Raw genomic sequence first — 21,270 nt, 5'->3', positions numbered from 1 at the left:
TTTTATTTTATTTCAGAGACACCTCATGACCAGACGAACATAACACAAGCGTAAATGCTAAAATGTAAATTTACATGGTATTTAACCAGCTCTCCTTTGGTACAGACCCAGGAGGTCAGGAAGCTATAGAAACGGTTAACATGAATAGAAATTTTCAATATTGTGCAGTGAGACTTTTGGTTTACCTGGACAAAGCGTGTAATTATTTACTGCAACAGCTGTACAGAGTAACAACCGTTCCTCGTACCAGAAGGACCTTTGTGAATCTGCATCCTGGGAAACTCAACAGACGGCGATGACAGATATGACTTTGCACACAGGCCAATGTCAAGGTGCATGCAAGGGACAGCTTTGTCTGAGCCTGGTAAACCCTTTTCTATAAAGTGCATGTGCAAATATTTCAAGAGTCAGGGTACTAACTAGGGTGGACACTGGTGCTGTAAATCAGGGTGTCAAAAGTATAAAAGGTCATTTAGCAGTGGTCAGTTCAGTCCGCTCTGAGTTCATGGGATCAGTTTATGTGTGTATACAGAGGGAGTTTAAGATGTGTTTCATCTGGACAAACTCAAAAAAATCCAAGATGTTGCAAAGTCAAGTAGTAAAAGGACAAAGTAGATGAAGATTTAGCAGTCTTACATTTTATGTCAACATCTCTACAAAACTAAACAAATACTTGTCTACAAAAATGTTATTATTACCAAAAAAATATTTTTGTATAAAACACAATAAAAAAACTATTTTAAATTTAATTTCTATTATTTATTTGTTTGTTTTGTGTTTATTTTTTTTACAAATGTAATTGTTTAATCATTTAATTATTATTTAATTTACTAAATTTGTGTTCCATAAGGTTTAGTTTTAATTTTCTCTAACAATATCAAAGCTCTAATCTTGTGATTCATAACACATATCATACAAAAGGATTCAAAGCAAACTTCTAACCCTAAAAGTTCAACTTTATTACCTCATCCAGCACAGTTCATGTTACGAACATCAATACTTTTCAACTATGTCTTACCAACTACACTCTAGCATAGTAGGGACGATTTCTGGATGAGCAAGGACCACCTTTTCTTCTGAAAATCTAAAATAAAAAAATATTTTTAAATGGTTATCCTGTGGTCTGGATGTATTCATTTTATTCAACATGTACCAAATGAGCCTTAGGAGCTATTATCTGAAACTAAAGCCATTGTGTGGAAAGTGATCAGGGCCGTGGGAACAAGGGTGCCTGCTGATAGTGATGATTAGACAGAGAACTGGTTGTCTTACACAGCAGGTGACCTCTAAATAAGAGAGTAGAAAATTACAGCTGCTGCTCATCAGTCCAGATGCTGGAAGAATTCCTCCCACAAAACACATGTGATGATGCGATTACACCAGATCAGGAGACCTAACAACCTACTTCATAACCTCACACACAAGACATATTCTGTAAACTAAGAGAATGTCTTTCCGTTTTTTTTTTTTAGAATCATTTTGAAAAAAAAGCAAATGTCTTTGCACATTAATAATTTGAAGAGATGGGGTTCCACACCTTTAAAGAAAGTGTTAAAAATAGTTAAAAACATGCTGTTAATGGTATTTGTGGCACGTTGTTGACTACCACATTTATTTATTTATTTATTTATTTATTTTATTTTATTTAACCAGTATACAGAACCCAAATAAATGTTTAAAAGGGTTGGGCTCAGTAAGATTACGTAAAATTTTATTAAATTAAAATAAATAAATAAATGCAAGGATGCATTTAATCGACTAAAAGACAAAGTAAACATTTGTTACATATATCTTTTGAACTACTCAATATTAATTAAAGAAGTCCCACCCAACATAGAAATTTATTTTATTTTACTTTTCAGACTGAATAAAAAACACTCACCTCAAGGCACCTGAGAACCAAAGCAATGACGTGGACCGCAGCTCTTGGAACCTTTGCTTCTTTGTCAATCTTTATCAGGGCGGTGAGACGTGCTCAGCTGTAAGAACCAGCAATCAAACAGAGGTCAAATATAAAGGACGTACACAGGCCATAAAGATCTGCAATGCTGAACTAGCTGATCTTAATGTCAATGCAGTGGGTCAATTGATGTCTAAACACACGCACACGGGTTTGCAGAAGGTTAATCAACAAGACAGTGGAGATCAGTCTGTTGCAGACGGGCTCTTTCATAAATAAGCAAGTTAGTCACACTGACAGAGATGCTTATTCAGACCACTGCTGCAGCTCAGCCGCTTACACTAGATTTCTCAACGATCGTATGTAAAAGCACGGAAAAAATAAACAAACTAACTGTGCAAAACAGTCACACATTTCACATATCACTTAAAAGTATCAAAGAATACTAGAACACCATCTCCTAAAGGAAAAGCATAATGATAAAGTCTCAGGTAGGCTTTTAGAATTTGCTGCATAAAAAATAATTTCATGGTACTCAAGGGATGGCTATCAATGATATCAATACAGATACATTTGATTCTGATTCCCAAGCTCTCAAATCGATTAGATTAAATTCTGATCTATTTGGGTATATTACATTTATTAATGTCCATTTCACTTACATATGAAAAAAGAACTATTGATCAAAACCAGTTTTGTGAATTGTACAAATGCTGAACAAATATGTTTGCATTAGCCACTGAAAATAGGCGGAGTAAAATACCAATCTTGGGATTTTAAGAATGAACGAAAAGCATAATTTTTCTTACAGTTTTCTGTTGGCTGTGTATGAGAATTAACACACAATGGATAATAAACACATTCTGTAACACTTTTACAGGCAGCTATAAATAGATAAGACACTATATATATTTTTTTTAAGAATGCAAATCAATTCACGAAACCAAACATGATTCAGTATGCAAATATTGTCATTGTTTTCATTCTAAAAATAAAATGTGATCATTCTGAATGGTCATGCTTCTAAAAATGGAACATTTTCATTTACAGTGATATTTTACATTTAAACATACACAATTAATTGCTACATTAAGATTTATGGTCAAGAAATTGATTTTAAAGAACAAATCAGTGAAATTGCAGCAGTTCAGGTTCATCCATCTATCACCCAGCTGTGCTAGCAGAAATCCTGATCTCAGCACTAGACGTGGTCATCTCTTGAGTAGAGAGATGTACATGTGTGTATACACACACACACACACACAAACACAGCTGTGCAGAGAACGATGACATCAGACTAGAAGCATAAAAATAACTAATTACAGACTAAACGACACACAGAATCAGCTTTTCATCAGCTTGACTGGTTGTCTTGACTTTTTCGAATACTAGAGCGGTACTACCTCTTGTGCCAGTGGTCCGAGGGAAAAGTTGAGACAGAGTTCACCCAAATTAGAGAGGCTACTGGCATGCAGACTACTGTCCTCATCTCGTGTGACACTCAGGAACACACGGCCATAATGTGGAGTATGGTCACCTAAAAGATAAACAACAAGATTTTTTTTATTTGTACAGATATTTAGACATAAAGACAAACAAAGTCTTCAAATTATAAAAAATAAACTAATTCTTTCTAATACCGCATATAGACTGAATGAGAGCTCCATTCTGAACACACATCAAACACAAAGCTGAAGTCACCACTCCTCTTCCAATCTCTCCATCTCAGTGTGAAAGTCCAAAGCACGTTCCTACAACATGACCAAAGTCACTAAACTTGGATTTTTGGGCTTATATGAAAAGGAGGGTCTTGCTATCCACCGCTGATTTTTCTGGCTCTGTTTAAGATATCATTCAAACTCTATAAAATCTTCTAGAACCCATGTGCCAGGACCTATTCAGACATGAATGTCTACTTCTTCTGCTGACCAATCCTCTAAACAGATCAAAAGAGCTTTAATGGCTATTGTGGACTACATCTACAAGAAAAAAGTAGTGTGTCTGAGGGGAGGAAGAAGGGGCAAGAAAAAATGAAACACACTTCTTTGATCCTGTGCTTCTTGTTAACTGTGGCCATCTGTCCAAGCCCCTTATTAAGTGACATGTTTAATTAGAAACCAGAGCTACACTTATGCAGGAAAATGATTTTCTGTAATAACGGACTGGATGTGTATGTTATGAAATGTTGTGGTTAGATAATTAGTTATTACAAAATCAAGGATTTTGGGATTGAAATCAGTGTCCCATTAGATTAAACTCATGGGTTGAAAATGTAAATGAAGCTCAAGTGTGCGATGCCCCCTGCTGTGTGTGAAGGTGCTATGAATGTGACAGAGAGCTGTGAGACTCATTGTGTGCTTTCAGCAGACTGTAGCAGCTGTTGGGCTTTTTCAGAGCTGGTCTGTTAGTTTTAAGGAGCCGGGCCAAGACGATTTGTCTCACACCCATACTGAATGATCTCCAGACACAATGAATAACCGCACACTTGTGCTGGGGACACGCCATTGCCCAGATCTGACGAACAGGTCCTGAAATAGATTATTTTTAAAGAAATATGGAAAGAAAGAAATATAAAAAAAGACTACAGACAGTGACTGTGCTCACCCTTGGCCCTACTGGCTCTCATTAAAACCTCGCCCACTTTGAGGCATGTCTCTAGGGAGGGCTCCCTTTTGGAAGAACCGACAGTCACCCCGGTCTGATACTGTCCCAGCAGTCTCTGCAGAATCTGTTCAGGAAAAGAGTTAGCCAATACTGGAACTGAAAAAAAGAATCAACAGATTTAAAAAAATACTGAATGTCTGACATACCCTCTTTAAGACTGGATGAATAAAAACTACCACAGGCTGCCAGAGCATTAAAATCTTAACTCAGCTATTCATCAATAGGGCTAAAAAGGGTCGAGATAGTCCTGTATGACTATTTATGGACAAGAGGTGAGATCATTTTGGTTGCAAACAGAGCTGGTTTAGCTAATCGACCCCAAAATAGATCACTCTAAATCTGTCTGCTCTCCCAGAAACAAAGTTCTCATAAATCCCAAAGCTATTCCTAAAATAACCAGAGATTGATCCAGTAATTTCTGAGAAAGACACATATGCAAAGAAAATCGCTAATAATTATTAAAATCTTATAATAAATATATAATAAATATAATAAAATATATAATAAAATAAATATATATATATAAAGATTTTAAGAATTATTAGTTATTTAGTATATATATACTCTATTCAGAAACCATCACAAGGATTAATATAATGACTACTTTTTTGAAGAGCTCAGGGAACACATGATGTCTATTCATTATGGCAAAGCAAACATTTGGTCATTTAAAAAATACAAAATGTCTGCATTCTTTAAGAATACTGAACACATATTGTGATGTGCCAACATAAAGCTTACAGTGAGTTTCACTGGGAAAGTAAATCAGGTCAATGTAATGTCTGTTCTCTTTTACCCCCGTTTACAACAAATTCATTCAACCAGTCAAAACCAAGCTGTTCTATTATACACCATTACAACTACAAAAAAAAATCAAAATTTGATATTAATTTCTAACCCATCAATAGTTGTGTAAAAGAAATTAGACAAATGCAGGTGTGATTGTCATATTTTGTTGTATTTCTAAGGGTTGATTTCTTTCTTAAACTACTGAATGAATTACCTTGAATGGCAGACAGATACACAAAGGAGTCTTCATGTTCCTGGTTTTCCAGAAAGAGCTGCAACACATTTAAATTATTCACTGAAAGCTGAGTAAATTAATTCCTTAGTCTAATTATCGCTGACAGTTTTCCAAGGAGCCATTAGCTCAGTTCTCAGCACGTTTACAGTAATGCAAATTAAAACATGTCTATGGCCTTCAGTTTTAAGAGATTTAAATGAGTTCACGTGAGGTGAAGATGTGTGACCGTGAGAAGAATTAAAGAATAACCATACAAACATATTTAAGTGTTAATACCTCAATCTCAATCGAAAAAGACAAAAAAAAGACATGATAAAAAATAAATATTCAAAAAATACTGAATGAATCAAAAAGGGGAAAAAACTTGTACTTGAAAAAAAAAACTTCCCTGAGCTACACCATGTTACTGGATTACTAGGTGTTGTCACTGTTAGTGTGAAGCTCCGTGTTTCAGTGTGAATTAGTTGTATTTATGAAGCAATGGACAAAGAAGAGGCTTTTATTACAGAGAATATTAGATGAGACACTGCAGAAAGCCACTCATCATAACTAGATCCCATGAGAGTCTTCAGGTGCCCTCAAGCAAGAGGTTTTACACACCAAACATCCCACCTCATTTATAAATCATGGTCTAGACCCTCACCCATCCTCAACAACAGCACACAGGAGAAAGAGGAACACTGAAAATAACTGGCCCATATAAACAGTGTCACCCAGGGAAGAAGAGTCTAAGGAACCCCAGAAGAGAGGTGCACGTGACACCTGGCTTCTAGCATCAGAGAGAATAATGCATACTGGGAGAATAAGTGTTTATCAGATGTAATAATACTATGATTATTTTCATAAAAGCACAACTCTAGAACTCAAAATGACCCCCCCCCCCCCCCAAAAAAAAAAACACCAAAGAGGAAATATTTTTCTAACCTAGAAGTAAAGAAAATTCACCAGCCATTTAGAATAAACAGTGATGGATGAAATGGAAATGGTATACAGGAATAAAATACAAAAATAAATAATAATATAAAAATAACTTTTTATAATTATATAAAAACATTTTTAATATTTAAAAAAAGTTAATATAATAATAATAATGTATAAAACTAATGGTAATATTTTAGAATTTATTGGATTTATATTTACAATGCACTTGGCTGAGGCTTTTCTAATTATCTAAAGTATATATTTATTTGCTTAGCAGTAGAAAATGTGACCACTCCTTAACTTTCATATCGTACATAATTGAAAACGGAATTTAAAAACATTTATGCAAGGTCAGTTTTACCTGATGGAACGACTCTCCATTACACACACACACACACACTCATATATTTCTCACTTACTGTTAGTGGTTTGTCCTTGTTCTGCATTGCCTCCTTGTCTCTATCTCTAACGGCTCAAGTGGGGAGGTCTGGGTCACAGGTCTACAGGAGGCACTCAGAGAAAGATTTACTACAGGGTTCCTCAAATCTTGCCCTGGAGGGCCAATCTGCTTCAAAGTTTAGCTCCAACTTTGATCAAACTCACCTACCTGTTATTTTCTAATGATCCTGAAATTGGAGGTGAAGAGACCTGTGGTCTAGAAAGACCTCTAGATAATGGTGTACTAGCTGGGAGAGTTTTTGAACTGTGAACTGCAGGTTGAGCAGGACTGTGGGCAGTACTGTGCTGGGTGGGTGTTTTGGGGTCAGTTTTATGGCGATAAGCCCCATGTGTGGCAATAGTGGCCCTAAGATCAGATGACAGTTCCTGGATGACTGGGTCTGGGTGCTTCTTGGTGCTCTCTCAGCAGCTCCAGAAAGTAGGGTGGCCACAATTCCCATTCCCATATTGAGTGTCTGACTCTCCATTTACACACTAACACATGCCCTCTGCAGCATGGACACTATGAACCCCACCACCTGTATGCAGAAAAAGAAATGTATTGCTGGCATATAAATGTCATACCTTCTCTGTCTGACACTAGTATTGCTACATAAAGTAGCACAGCTGATGATATAGCACAACTGTGCCAAGAGAGTCTCATACACATACCCTAAATAACAGTCAGAGAGAAGATATTCTTTGTTGCGAGTTAAATGGAACACATCTGGCCAGGAGATGATGTGCTCTATTTTTAGACGACCCAAGTTTCCCTATTAAAACCTCTGTTAAAAAAAAGAGAAAATACAAAAGGATAAAACAGCTTAAAAGATTTTGAAGGAAGAGAAGAGATGGAACCATCTCATGTTTAAATAACCTTGTATGCATGATTTCTTCTATATCATACCTGAGTGAGCTTGCGGAGCAGCTGTGTATGGAAGACACTCACACATGATGGCCAACACCTGCAGCAGAGCCAGTCTCTGTCCATGTCCTCTCACACTCCCCAGCAGGTGCTGCTCTAACTCCAGCAGCGTCATAGATGAGCTGTCCACTTCCTGCTCAACCTCTTCCTGCTCAGCAGCCACAGCCTTTAAATCCTAGAAACAGCACGAAACAGACATATCAGATGTTCAACGAGGCTTCATCACCTTAAAGTGTAGCATGCTAAAAAAAAAAAAAAAATCTGGTGACCTTCAAATTCAAACCATTTTCACAGCATCTGCAAAAAAAAAACTATTTATTTATATCATTCTGGGACGGAATATTCCAAGTCTTTAGGTCTAGCAGAAGATAATACTTAAGTAGGCCTCAATTTTTTGCTTTAGATTCATAAATACATCTTTAGGACCTTCATGTATCTTATGTGTTATAGTTTGAGCTACACTGGAAACCAGACTGGCAGAGGTCAGCACCTGCCGTAGCAGTAGGAAAAACTTGATAAGGTTTTGATAATGATTTGCTACTTAAACTACCATTCAAAGCTTTCTTATACCCAGCAAGGCTGCATTTATTTAATCAAAAATAAATAAATTTAAAACAACAAAAACACTAATATTGTCAAAAACCACTGTTTTCTATTATGATATATTTTAAAATATAATTTATTCCTGTGATGGCAAAGCTGAATTTTCAGTAGCCCTTACTCTCATCTTCATTGTTACAATATTTTGTTCTAATATTTTGATGTGGTGTTGTTGATCTATGAAAACCGCAAAACAAAGTATGGGAGGGCAAGAAACATGACTTATTATTAAGAATGCAAAAAAAAAACAGTTGTGCTGCTTAATATTTTTAGCAGAAAGTTCAATAGGACAGAATTCACTAGAAATCTTTGTAACATTATAAATGTCTTTCACTTTTGATCAATTTAATGCATAAATGTATTGATGAATCAAAGTAAATGTTAATTCAGCTGATAGTTGACATTATAGCGATATAATTCATGATTAATTTAATGAAAGCAAATTATATGCTCACAAAGATACTGAACATTAGTATTTTACACAATATCGATTTAAAATTCATCACTAAACATTTAAAAACAACAAAAATTTGAGAACTGAAAGCCGTGTTTGACTCAACTCACTTCTCCCAGCAGTCTGCACAGACGTTTCAGCAGAAGTGAGACAGGAACCATGTCAGGATCTCCTGACAGGGTGTGCTGTAGGGAACAACCATTTTTATTTCAAACATATAGCCTGTTATAAATACTTCTGAAAAAGTGTGCCATATTCAGAAAATGCACACTGATCATAAATGAGAGACATTCTTTTTGGTGAAGCAAAAGACACTTAACAGTGTTGAGATGACATCTGCTAAAGCTTTCAGAAGCATTTCAAATGGACTGTTACCCACCACAAAAACCTGACCAGAATTAAATAAAGCTCTTATGCAGATGATGATATTGCAGTTTTATATATAATTTTTTATATAAGTAATGATATGCTGCTTAAAGAATACAGAATGCTTTGCTTACTTTATATACATCCCCAATACAGTGAGTCAGCTCCCACTCCTCCACTGCATCCCTGGATAGGTCATCTCCTGCAAAAGCTTATCAGTTAATTTTACAATACTCAAAAGTTTTAGGCCTGTATTTTGACACAAACATTAGCAGCTTGATGCAGCTTTATCACTCAGTCAGAGCATAACAACCTATATCAATCAGCCACTATAAAATGCTTAAACTAGTCTCCTAAAATTACGAAATTATGACAATACACTGCTACATTTGTTATTATATGACTAACTTTTGTGAACCAAATAAAATAACTGAACCACCATTATGGCAATAAGCTCTCTCTTTTGACTGAAATAAGCGAACAGTACTTGACCTGTGGACACACTTGCCTGTAATAACTCAGGCGGCAAGGATCTTGGCCACAGCATCACATTTCCTCCAGTCAGAGTCACCACCTGCTGGTCAGAAATGAGAAACACAGATAAACATGACTGAAAGAATGGCATGATAAACTCACTGGAAACACTTTTGGAATTTTTAGTTATGTACTGGATGAGAGTACACGTTTTCCACCACGATAAAAAAATATATGATTCCATAACTTGGCTGAACCTGCTGACACTGTGCTGTTTACAGAATATGCAAAACACACCTGCCCACTTATGTCTCCTATGTTTAGTTCATCATTCCTATTTTTTTTTAGCTCTATCCATTCCAAACCAGGCATTTGCCCGGGGGTTAATGTTGTAGGAGACAGGACACAGTAAAAGGAAACTGCATTTCATTAAAATTTGTGGACAATAAAAAACTGAGCGCAGGAACACGTGTATTTGTAAACGTATTTAGAATCATGCCTAAAGGCCTGTTAACACCAAGGACGATACTGTAAAGGTAACGATAAAGATATAGTTCTAAAAATCGTCCTCAATATTAAAGAATGGCAGAGTCCATACCACAGCTATAACGAATGATAAAGGCACAGAGAAATAAAATATCGTTGGAATCACTTTCAGTACGACTTTTTTTTCAGTTGATGAACGATAAAAACATTGACAGCCAATCAGAATCAATCCTGCCGTAACAAGCTCGAGAATTTAAAGCGGCAGTCAAGTGTGTGCTTGTAATAAACAGACGATATCTATCGTTCTTGGCGAGAACGGGCCTTAAGGCATAAAGGACAAATATGTTACCAATGATACAGTAAAATTTTAGCACATAAATTATTTTAAAAAAATCAGGTAATTTAAATGTTTTAATGTTTAAATGTTAAAAATCTATTATTATTTTTTATTATACTAGCTTAGGGTTGCATTACTGAACGAGTGTTGAAATTGGTTTTGAGGAGAATAAAATAAATGGCTGGTATTATGCTATTATTAATCATTTAAATTAATAAGAGCAAATAAGGCATAAAAAACTGATTTTTAATTACTGTAGACAATAATTACTCAAAATTTGCTAAAAACAAACAAACAAACAAAACAAAAATGCTGTATCTTATCAATTTGATTCCATTCCCTTAAACACCTATTCAGATGTTGAAATAAAAAATTCACATGTTTGTCTGAAGCCATCTAACCTCTTCGCTAAATTCAGAATTTAAATAAAACTTGTTTTTCGTGTTTTTCATGCTTGACAAGTGGCAACATACGACACAGAGAAAGCTAACTACACTATATAGAAAAATATAATAATTTAAGAAGCACAGATGTGATTCTGCAACCGATCTGGTCCAAACGCAGAATCTAAGGAAACTACTGCCACGCCAAATCAAGCACACCTGCTTGCTTTTTTGTGTAATTTAACTGTGTTTTTGTGAACATATATATACTTTATTAACAAATAATTGTAACACTTAATGTTAATGTATTAAAGTGTATTAACGTGTTAATTATTGTAAAGTAATACCTAAATAATGATTAGAAAATTGTGATTTGAGACTTTTGACATGACTGTAATATATTCTTTCTTACCCCGAATAGGTTTTGTTAAAATACTAAGAGACTATTAATTTTCATAAAGAATATCTCTTTGGTTTTGAGACTTGTCTTTAATCGTATCATATGATCCCTTTAAACAACACTGCAATGTGTTGTTTACAAATACTTTGTGCAATACTTTATGCAATACTTTAACATAAATACGGTAGAAACCTTTCTAAATAAAAGTACAACAAATTAAAAGCTACTATAATTGATAAATACTTTAATATAGAAATATTTTAGCAAAACAGTAATTAGAAGAATGGTTTAATTCATTCATTCATTCTATGGTTAAATATGATTCAGATGTGTTTGAAATTTACCCAGATTTGAGGAATTTACAGATATGGACAGATGAATGAGTGAAGATCAGCATCAACTTTATTCTGTTTGTTTTACACAATATAAACATGATAACATTTGGACAAAATGCAAAGTTGAGAGAGAAAAAAAACAAACATTTTAAAACATATTATCATCACTGAAACAAAATTAAACTAACCATTACCAAAAGACAGGTAGGCGCAAGATAAAAATTTACGTATATTAGCATAATGTACATAAAAGTTAATATAAATAGTAAATAAGTTATTATCATATAAATAAATAAAGCCCAAATAAAGTAGTGTTTTACAGTAATACCAATATATCTTCCTTTCAAGAAAGATTATGTTGGTTTGCTTAAAAAAATAAACCATGTGATACATGCAACTTCTCAGCTTATATATATAAGCATATCAAACAATGTAAGTACCTTATCAAAAATTGCATTTTAAAACAAACACGAAATGGTACATGAGACACGTCTCTACAGTTTTGGTCTATATAGTAGCTATCATCCTCTCTTACTGCTTAGGAACTGCACAGGTACAGGCTACAGTCACTGACACAAGTTTATACTCTAAGGAGTATTTTTTGGGGTCAGACGGGCAAGGAACCTTCTTCAGGAATAAACGAGTTTGCTTCACAGGCACAGAGTTGTAGGTCCTATTTTCAACCCCGTTAATGATGCATCCTTCACACAAACACTCTGCTTCCTCGTATTTTGAGGGGTACATGTCTGCATTTTCCACAGTTCTGAAAATACAACAGATGCAGATACATTAGTCATGTAGCAAGCGTCTAAAAACGGTTAAATAGATATTGCATATACACAGTTGTTTTATTTTATGGTTTTGCATTATTATTTAATCACTACTAACGATGCCTCATAATGCTTTCAACAGCCTTGGTTCTTTTCTAGTCATCCACCCCCAAGATAAATTAATAAATGTGCATACACATAGCCAGCTTCGTGGTGACATTTGCAACATTCAAAACTTTCTTTTAAAGCAAAAAATTGGCTTTTATGAGGCAACCACGCAGCGCATGAGGCACTGGAAATGACGTGATCAAATAAAAACGACAATACAATATGAACGTATATATTAAAGAATGTATCAAATAAAATATATTTGAAGTTCACTGCAAAATAGTCAAACATTTAAATACAGGTACGGTTCGATTACGTCATCTGCAATACTGCACTGTAGAGCTTTGTGCAGGTTTCTGATTTCAATGGTGTTGCTAAAATGCGTGGTTTAGAGAGCTATATCTACCTTATCCGCCAGGGGGACAGTGAGCGATCATTGAGTGCTGATGAAGACCGAGCGAAATCTCCACAGGAGTCCGCCTTATGATGGACGGGCGGCAGACGCGCGTGCTTGTGATCATGCAGAGAGTGAAGCAGCTTGTTGTGAATCTTCTTGAACCCATGTTCACATTCACTGAAACATCCCAAATTCTTTCCTTTCACGATGTTCTCCGACAAGAAGAAGAAAACTATTCCAAAAAACAGCGGAGACTGCAAGATAAAGAATAAACAGATAAATAAATCAAATAAGCAGAGTGCGATAATTTATTTTTTATAGATTTTATAGATTAAGATATCCATTATTTTGTAAAATATGCATCTAGGCACATAAAACATTTTTCCCTACTTACCCACATAATTCGAGCTTTATTTTCAAACTTGGGTGACCCGCAGAGATGCTCAAGTTCAGTGTTCAGGGTGCGTTGGGCCTGACTGTTATGGTTTTCCTGAAGTGCTTACGAATTTATACCTGTCGTATCCATCATCTGGGAAAATCCGAGTCTATGAGGAAATAGTAATAAATATTTACTTCCGTGCTTCCTCTTTCATATGAAGCGCTATACACAAGCGCATTATACTGTAGCCTACCTGGGGGGAAAAAGAAAAGACAAAAAACTTAGCCTTTTTTTGTCTTTTCATCATTAATCAGTCTGTAAAACACTTCAGTTAATTCGAATGAAATTCTTCGCCGTTTATACTTTAAACAGATTGTATCTGAATGGGAAAGTGGAAGTGTATCCTCTCATATCATCAGTATTCCATTTTTTCCCGATCCTTAAGTGTTCAGCAAAATGTTTCATTAATCAAACACAGTACATTTTTTTTCTTTGATAGGAAAGGGGAGATGAAAGCTCCATTAATATTAAAGAGAAGTGTTGCAAGCCAACCCCAGATGCCTTACTCACACAAAACATTTACCAAACTTACCCTGCATTTCACTCAGACTGAACCGAACAACATTACTCAACATGAAGAGGTATCACCAATATTCTGCTTCAGATGGACAAAATTTCCCTTTTTCTGAGCATTTTTGTGACCTTTTCAAATCCTTGAAAGAGTGAATGTGGAGATAAATTGTGGGAGCCCCCTGGATGTTTTGGACATGACAAAGACCTCAATAACAGGTCATTCATTAACTAAAATGAGCTTTGATAGCAGTTTTGGTTGCCCGTGGGGTTGCCATCACGGGACAGGACCAAGTGAATTTCCCAACATCATCAGATCAGCCAATCTGAAAAACATCTCCCCAGGAGTCCCCTAAGCTTCATGCATAAATTCTATACATTGTAAAAAGAATGTGAAAGTGATTATTTTGGCTATGAATCACACATGGTGAATTAATTTCAGTCACATGCTGACAGAAATTGTAACAATCAGGATGTTATATATATTTTTGCAATATGGAATAACTTATTCATAGCAAACTGCACATTTACATTTTCTAATATTTATTAAACATCCTAATATTTATTAATGAACCATTAAATATATTTTATACTAAAATAATTATTTCTTTTTCATACAATGACCCGTTAGTTTGAAGTCAACAGTAATTTGTATTGTATTCAGCTGCACTGACAATAAATCAAAAGTGCACAACAATAATTGAACAAATCATGACGGCTTAATCATTTACAATAACGCATGAAAGAATGTGGGTGTTTCATTGAAGAGCGGATAAGATTATTTAACAGCTACAACATATGACGTATAAAAGTAAAAACAGGAAGTTGAATAATGTTCCGACCCTGTCAATAAATGATCTCACTAATTTGCTGTAGGTATAGATTCTAAGTTGCAGAAGGAGGATAATGGATCAACAGAGTTGAGCAATAAAATAACACCAGTGATGGATATGTGCACATGCTCTGGACAAAGTAGGGCACCAGACCTTCATATGTGCACAGATGGAAAAGTCTTTCATTAGATGCAATCTTTCCATTAAAGAGGAATCATTTCAACAGATTAATTATCTTTATCAAAATAGTTTATTTCGAAGCTTTTTTTTTTCTGTCACAAAAAGCAAGACGGAATTATTTCATATCTCTGGGTGTCCCCATTGCAGCCTCTCAATTTCAACTAAAAATGAGGGACAAATAAAATGCAGGTTTTCACTTGAAAAACTAGGGGAAACAATGCAGATTCTTTATAAAAAAAAAAAAAAAAGCAATACTTCACATCATTGTCATTGGTTCTCTAGAATCATACACTTGAAGCAACAGGTATTCTGGCACCTGATTTTGTAGTTGTACATTGTGAAAAGCCGTAAATGCTAAATACGTGGTGGTGGACAGACAAATTCATTAAGGTGGACTTTCATAACTGTAAGGTTAGGTTCCAGATTCTTTGAGCAGGACCAACATGAAATGCACAGATGCGTCAAGGATGGTCCTAACAGATTAAGCATACATCCGTCACAATGCAACTCACCACATAAAATAACAGGAGTAGGGATAAAGCAGCTAGAATATGAGAGAGAAGGGATTGTGGCAGGATGAAGAGCAAAAATGTGCGCTGAATGTACATTGTTTTTAATCTTTGAGACACTACAGAAAAGATTCCATCTTCCTGCGAAAACAAACAAGTGAACAGGGCCACTTTTAAACCTTAGCACATCAATATAAAATCTAGACAACCTCTCTCTGAGGGCAAAACGAGCAGAAATGTAACGGCAGTCTCTTTTCCCAAGGACATTTATGCCCTTAGAGTTCAGAACGGTGACCATTTCCCCATTTCTGGCAAACAATGGGCGTCAAGAAAACAGATGTCCCAGAAGTTGGATGAAGCCAGGTTTTTTATTTTCCAGGGATTTTGGCCCTTTTGCGGGCTATGGCGTCCTCAACAGCCTTTAACTGTTTCAGCAGCTCCTCGCGACGAGAAAGTGTGCTGCTCGGCTTGCCCGAGCCGGAACTAGAAGCGGAGCCAGAGCCGGATCCGGCCCCGGCCCCGGGAGCAGGTGGTTTACCTGTAGACACAGCAGCAGGACCTTTCCCAGAAGACTTGGGTGGTGGAGATAAAGGACGCTTCCTGGAGAGGGAAAATAGAAAGAATTGAGTGAATTACAAATATGGGATATTTTTAAATCTCTGGTCTTAGTCACACAAAGATAAAGATTTTGTTACAAAACACCTTGATCCACCATGCAAATATAAAGGGAACTAAAGATGAACAAACATGGGGATTTTTACTTTTATTTATTATTTTAAAAACTAGATTAATCAAAATTTCTGCTCACAATCACAGCTCAACATATAGAGTATGAGACATCTGTACGTGTTATTAACACAAACAGACTCGTATCAAAGGGCAACTAATAGTTTTCATGCAAACAAATCAAATTAACAATTTTATTCATTCAAACATTTTTCCCTACATGAAAATTTCTGGAAATCACCACATATTTGAAGGGATATTCAGAAAGTGACCAAAGAAAGTGGCAGTTAGTACCTTTCTCCTAGTGGTGGCATAGGCCTAGGACCCTGGACTTTGGGCCGATCCATTCTGGGAGACAGCGAGGGCCGCCCGGGCATCCTCCTGTCTCGACCTATGGAGATATCAGAGAGTAAAGCTTCAGGAACCGAGAGAGCAGATTGCTGTGAGGTGCACATCTGGCCGAACTTCCGGACATCCTTTGAGGAAAGAGCTCAACCACAATCATATCTGGCCATATCAGATATAAAATTTCTGGAGGGGTTTTTCTAATGGAAAGCTAATGTGCCATGTTGTGTTGCTTACCTCTGTCAGGTGAAAGCGCTATCCTCTTGCTGAGAGGCGAGGGGGGTCTCTCTTTATCGGCAGGAAAGTACCTTTTCCTATTGCCCCTGTCTGTTTGCTGCTAGCCAAAGAGGAATAAAGAAGTCATTCAACCATCACACACTTCTGTGCAGCTGCATGACCATAACGACACCTTCCCAATTTACCTTGTTGAGCAGGGTAAGTTTGATGTCCTTGTGAGTGCCGTATCCTCCTGGAGGACCCATAGGAGGCGGGTGCATGGGGTGACCTCTGTTCCCGGATCTAGGCATGCTGGAGCTGGTTTTGGGTGGGAGACCGGAGGGGTCCACTCGTTTTCGCTCCTCTTTGAAAGGTTCGTCTTTCTTTGGGGGTTTTCCTTTAAGTCACCCCAAACAAAACAGCAGTGTTATTTTAGCATTAATTTTACCATGAAATATTTATTAATATTCTGAATTACTGTCATTTTACATTTTCGGTTGTCATTTTATTTTAGTAATTTTTTATGTGCTTTTCTCATTTTTATTATTATTATTATTTGTACGTTTTAGCTTGGTAGATATTTACGTTAGCTTCCAAAGCCACATTGACAATTTAAAGTTTTCAAAGGTTAAGTTTTTCATGTGATATTTATATTTTATTTTACTGAAGCTTCATTTCAGTTAAGGATTTTTAGATTCATTTTTAGTTTAGAATGACACCACTCCAAAACAGCAATTTTAAAATGATATTAATGGCCTGTTGGAGTCACATGCGACAAGTCCACAGTACCTCTGTCTTTGTTGGGGCCCCTGTCCCGCGGGGGTCCCCTTTCCTTGCGGACATGGCCTGGAGTGGGGGATTGGGAGCTAGCGGAGGACACTGGGCTGGCCAGGTCAGCGTACATGTCATTAGAGTCAGCACTCCTGACTGAGCTACTGCTGGAGGAGGCGGATGAGACAGATGACACGCTACTGACCGACAGAGACCTGTGAAACCACACAGACAATTTTGTGATTCCATGATTTTTGCATTTGTTCTTATTTTTTAGAATAGGTAAAGATATATATTTTTTCCTTTGGACTCTACTGTCTCTGTGCATCCCATACCTAGACTTGTGGGACCCGGAACGGGACCGGGAGAGTGAGGCAGAGGAGGAACGGGACCTAGAGCGTGAGCTGGAGCCAGAAAAACTGCTGCCACTTACACTGCCACTCACTGTTCGCCTGCTGGAGAAACAGGACGAGAGAAACAGAAAGATAATAAAATGCTGCTCACACACTGGAGATGAAACTAGTGTAGCTAACTAGTGCAGTTCAAGTACAAACAACTCTTCTGAACCGATTCTTTTAATGAATCATTTAAAAACTCACGAATTACAGGTTGTGTTCAGTTATGTTCTTCTGCGTCACAGCACAGAATGTTCCTCTTTGACAATAACAACTGAGGATGCTACAACAAATTTTTTAACGGAAGCCAGTTTTCATAATTTAGCCATTTTAAAATGTAGTAATACTACACAATATTCGGTTTATTTTTTTATACATTTGTATTCTGTATTTGACCAAATTAATGCAGTCTTGGCGAGTATAATGAGACCCCCCCCCACCCAAAAAGAAGTGCAAAATAAACATCACATGCCTTTAGAGTCAAGTGAAGAGAAAGTAGTCAGCTTGCAATTGATAAGAGAAAATCTGAAAATCTTACAAGCAAAGCACACACCCAAATTCCTGCCAGTCAAAATGATGATGAAGTCTCTTTCTTTCTTCAATTTTTTCATTTATTTTTTTAATTGTTAAAGGGTTTATCCTTTGCCCTCTTGTCTTATAGAGCTGATACAACACACACACAAAAAAAAACCTTCTGGCCAAATGCCAATGACATAATGCCAGTTATGTCAACTGTGACAAGCCCACAAAAGCTTCTTTGTTTTGAAGCTTTAGAACAAGCAGGACAGGAGATTTTCCTGAACACCCACACACGCAGGGTACTCCACATCCACAGTGAAACTTCACTCTCACTGCTACAGATCACAGAACTGTCTCATGCTGCTTCCCTGTGCTGAAAAAGCAACCCTTCTAGACATTCACCCACTAACACACACACAGAGAGAGAGAGAACACTGGTCATTGGGTAATGGTTCATATGCAAATCCACTCAAAACACAAATGTCAAAAAACAACCACAAAAAACAAAACAACTACACAAGCACACATTCATATTCGAGCCACAAACAAAATCTCCAGCTCTTATATGGTAAGGTTAGGTTCCAGATTCTTTGAGCAGGACCAACGTGAAATGAGCTCTTATCATGCAATCCTTAACCTTAAAGGAAAAAAAAGTATATTTACTACCAACCCTCATGTCATTCCAAATCCCTTTGACATTTTAGTCTACAGAAAACAAAGTGATTAAATCAATAAATAAACAGAAAGGCACAAAAAAAAAAAAAGCTAAAAAACCATGTCTGACGCAAAGCTCCAAAATGAAAAAAACAAAAACAAATATTATTTAAATTATATTTTGAAATATATGCACTACTGTACAAAAGTCTGGGATCAGAAGGATTTTTAATGTCTTTAAAATGAGTTTCTTATGCTCATCAAGGCTACACTTATTTGATAAAAAATATGGGAAAAAATATATTATTGTGAAATATTATTACGATGTAAAATAACGTTTTTCTATTTTAATATACATTAAAATGTCATTAACCAGAAACCATTATTTTAAACTGTAATAACATTTTGCAAGACGTTATTTATTTGTTTTATCAAATAAAAATTCATTGAAAACAACACTTAACATGCCACTAGCAGAAAGAGGATTGTAGCAAATATAATCATTTAAAAATGGGCGTCAAACTCTCCTGATTAAAAAGACGACTATTAATCATGAATCAACAAACAGAACTAACAAATATTGCTACAAGTGTGACTGCATCATATGATAATTGCTGTTAATAATGTTCATCGTCTGGCTGACTACGTCTTTTTCTGAAAAATGCATATCTATTCTCAGTATGGCAGCCGCAGTGGATGGATAGACTAATAAAACGTGAACTAGTGATCTGAAACAATGGCCTCAGCACCGGAAGGGGTAGGGATGAGGTGACCAGACGACCCGTTTTTCCCGGGAGTCACAATTCGTTGTCGATTAACTTAAAGTTAGTAAAGGCGGGATAGACGAAATCACGCTGATAGAAGTGCTCTCTCTCGCGTGCGCTCCACTTCCTCAGTTCTCACATACAGCACGCGATCAGTTCTCAGCACACAGCAGTCCAAATGTTTATTGTGTAGAGTATCTCACGTAAATACAGTAGGTTATGGATTAAGTGAACATGAACAGGTGAAAACTGAATGTGTGTCAGTATTTAATGCATGCCTTTCATCTTAAAAGGACAGCATTCCAAATTAAATACCTATGTTCGTTTTAACCAACAACTACAGTTGGTAACTACAGTTTGGCTAAAAGTAGTGACTAAAAGTTGACAAAAATGCAATGACTTTTCGTCGACTAAAACTAGACAAACTATGAAAGACTCAAATGACTAAAATGTGACTAAGACTATTAAGTATTTTTGTCTCAAGACTAAGACTGAATCAAAAATGCCTGCAAAAATGAACACTGGAAACAACTAAGCAAAGAGTGATAGTGTGTGTCAGTGGCAGAATGAACATGTAACGTGCTGTACCTGCGGGATGGGTTGTGCTGTTGACGTTCTTTCTTGCGTCCTTCTCTCATGGTGGGTGGTTCTCTTGGCTCTCTGGGTCCAGGAGGTCTTCCAGCTGGACGGGGGATGGGGGGCTTTACTGTCTCTGTGATTGGCTTGGGTGGCTTCACCGGCTGTTCTGGCAACGAAGGGCTGGGCATCATTTTGGGGGGTCCTTTCTCCCTGCGAGGAGGGGGCAGTGCACCAGGCTTCAATGGATGGCTGAATGAAAATAGGCATTTTCATGTGAATGTAGTGAGTAAATGAGAAGACCAATACTGACAACTATAGCTAGAAATAGACAAAACATTGAACCTCAGGCTTGTGTTGATATAGACTAGTAAACTGCTATTCAAAAGTCTAGGGTTGGTATGATGTTTTTTTTTTTTTAGTTTTTGAAAGAAATTTCAGATTTATTGAATGAAAAATACAGCATTGCTGTGAAATATTTATACAATTTAAATAACTTTAATATATAATGTAATTTATTCTTGTGATGGCAAAGTCACATGACCCTTCATAAATCATTCTAATATATTGATTTTGTGCTCAAGAAAAATGCTGAATACAGTTGTGCTGCTAAAGTTTTTGTGGAAACCATGACACATGATTCTTTGAGGAATAGAAAGTTCTTATATAACACAAAACGGTCTTTACTGTCAAGTCTGATCAATTCAATGGTTCCTTTCTGAATAAAAGTATTCATTTCTTTACAAAAGAAAAAATAATTTTTGAACAGTAGTGTATAAACCAAATGTGTTTTGAGAGCATGAGTGAGTGTATTTTTACCCTTTCAGAGCACCAGGAGGCTGCTCAGCTTT

At 36.3% G+C, this 21,270-nt stretch overlaps 2 protein-coding genes, 2 long non-coding RNA genes and 1 pseudogene across 9 annotated transcripts in view; all 5 read right to left on the bottom strand.

Annotated features, from left to right (window-relative positions):
- Positions 1-1,885: 1,885 nt before the first annotated feature.
- LOC132155692 (uncharacterized) lies at positions 1,886-4,186 on the bottom strand. The gene is made up of 3 exons (XR_009437339.1): positions 3,412-4,186; positions 3,304-3,364; positions 1,886-1,979 (listed from the first exon to the last, which is right to left on the bottom strand). It is a non-coding gene; the product is annotated as an uncharacterized LOC132155692 (long non-coding RNA).
- Positions 4,187-4,497: 311 nt separating this feature from the next.
- On the bottom strand, positions 4,498-6,979 carry LOC132155693 (uncharacterized). The gene is made up of 3 exons (XR_009437340.1): positions 6,929-6,979; positions 5,556-5,625; positions 4,498-4,569 (listed from the first exon to the last, which is right to left on the bottom strand). It is a non-coding gene; the product is annotated as an uncharacterized LOC132155693 (long non-coding RNA).
- Positions 6,980-7,001: 22 nt separating this feature from the next.
- On the bottom strand, positions 7,002-8,605 carry LOC132155764 (transport and Golgi organization protein 6 homolog; annotated as a pseudogene).
- Positions 8,606-12,010: 3,405 nt separating this feature from the next.
- On the bottom strand, positions 12,011-13,625 carry LOC132155691 (interleukin-17C-like). The gene is made up of 3 exons (XM_059564411.1): positions 13,377-13,625; positions 12,992-13,236; positions 12,011-12,470 (listed from the first exon to the last, which is right to left on the bottom strand). The coding sequence occupies exons 1-3, from the start codon at positions 13,380-13,382 to the stop codon at positions 12,239-12,241; spliced, it is 483 nt and encodes a 160-aa protein (XP_059420394.1). The 5' UTR covers positions 13,383-13,625; the 3' UTR covers positions 12,011-12,238.
- Positions 13,626-14,995: 1,370 nt separating this feature from the next.
- Positions 14,996-21,270, bottom strand: part of LOC132156196 (zinc finger CCCH domain-containing protein 18-like) — a 32,415-nt gene continuing 26,140 nt past the window's right edge. For 2 of the 6 annotated variants that reach the window (XM_059565095.1, XM_059565094.1), the window contains exons 12-19: positions 21,239-21,270; positions 20,432-20,671; positions 17,847-17,966; positions 17,530-17,726; positions 16,947-17,137; positions 16,762-16,861; positions 16,474-16,570; positions 14,996-16,053 (exon numbers count right to left, since the gene is read on the bottom strand). The exon at positions 21,239-21,270 is cut by the window's right edge and continues 64 nt beyond it. In XM_059565095.1, the coding sequence (XP_059421078.1) occupies positions 15,822-16,053; positions 16,474-16,570; positions 16,762-16,861; positions 16,947-17,137; positions 17,530-17,726; positions 17,847-17,966; positions 20,432-20,671; positions 21,239-21,270 (1,209 nt within the window). In that variant the 3' untranslated portion in view covers positions 14,996-15,821. The remainder of the gene's footprint in view (positions 16,054-16,473; positions 16,571-16,761; positions 16,862-16,946; positions 17,138-17,529; positions 17,727-17,846; positions 17,967-20,431; positions 20,672-21,238) is intronic. The other 4 variants (XM_059565097.1, XM_059565096.1, XM_059565098.1 and 1 more) reach the window with 4 other exon arrangements.

Source organism: Carassius carassius, chromosome 13 (assembly GCF_963082965.1).
Source record: "Carassius carassius chromosome 13, fCarCar2.1, whole genome shotgun sequence".
Classification (NCBI taxonomy): Eukaryota; Metazoa; Chordata; class Actinopteri; order Cypriniformes; family Cyprinidae; genus Carassius; species Carassius carassius.
Note: the sequence above shows the minus strand (reverse complement) of the source record. Positions and strands in the feature narration are given on the sequence as shown.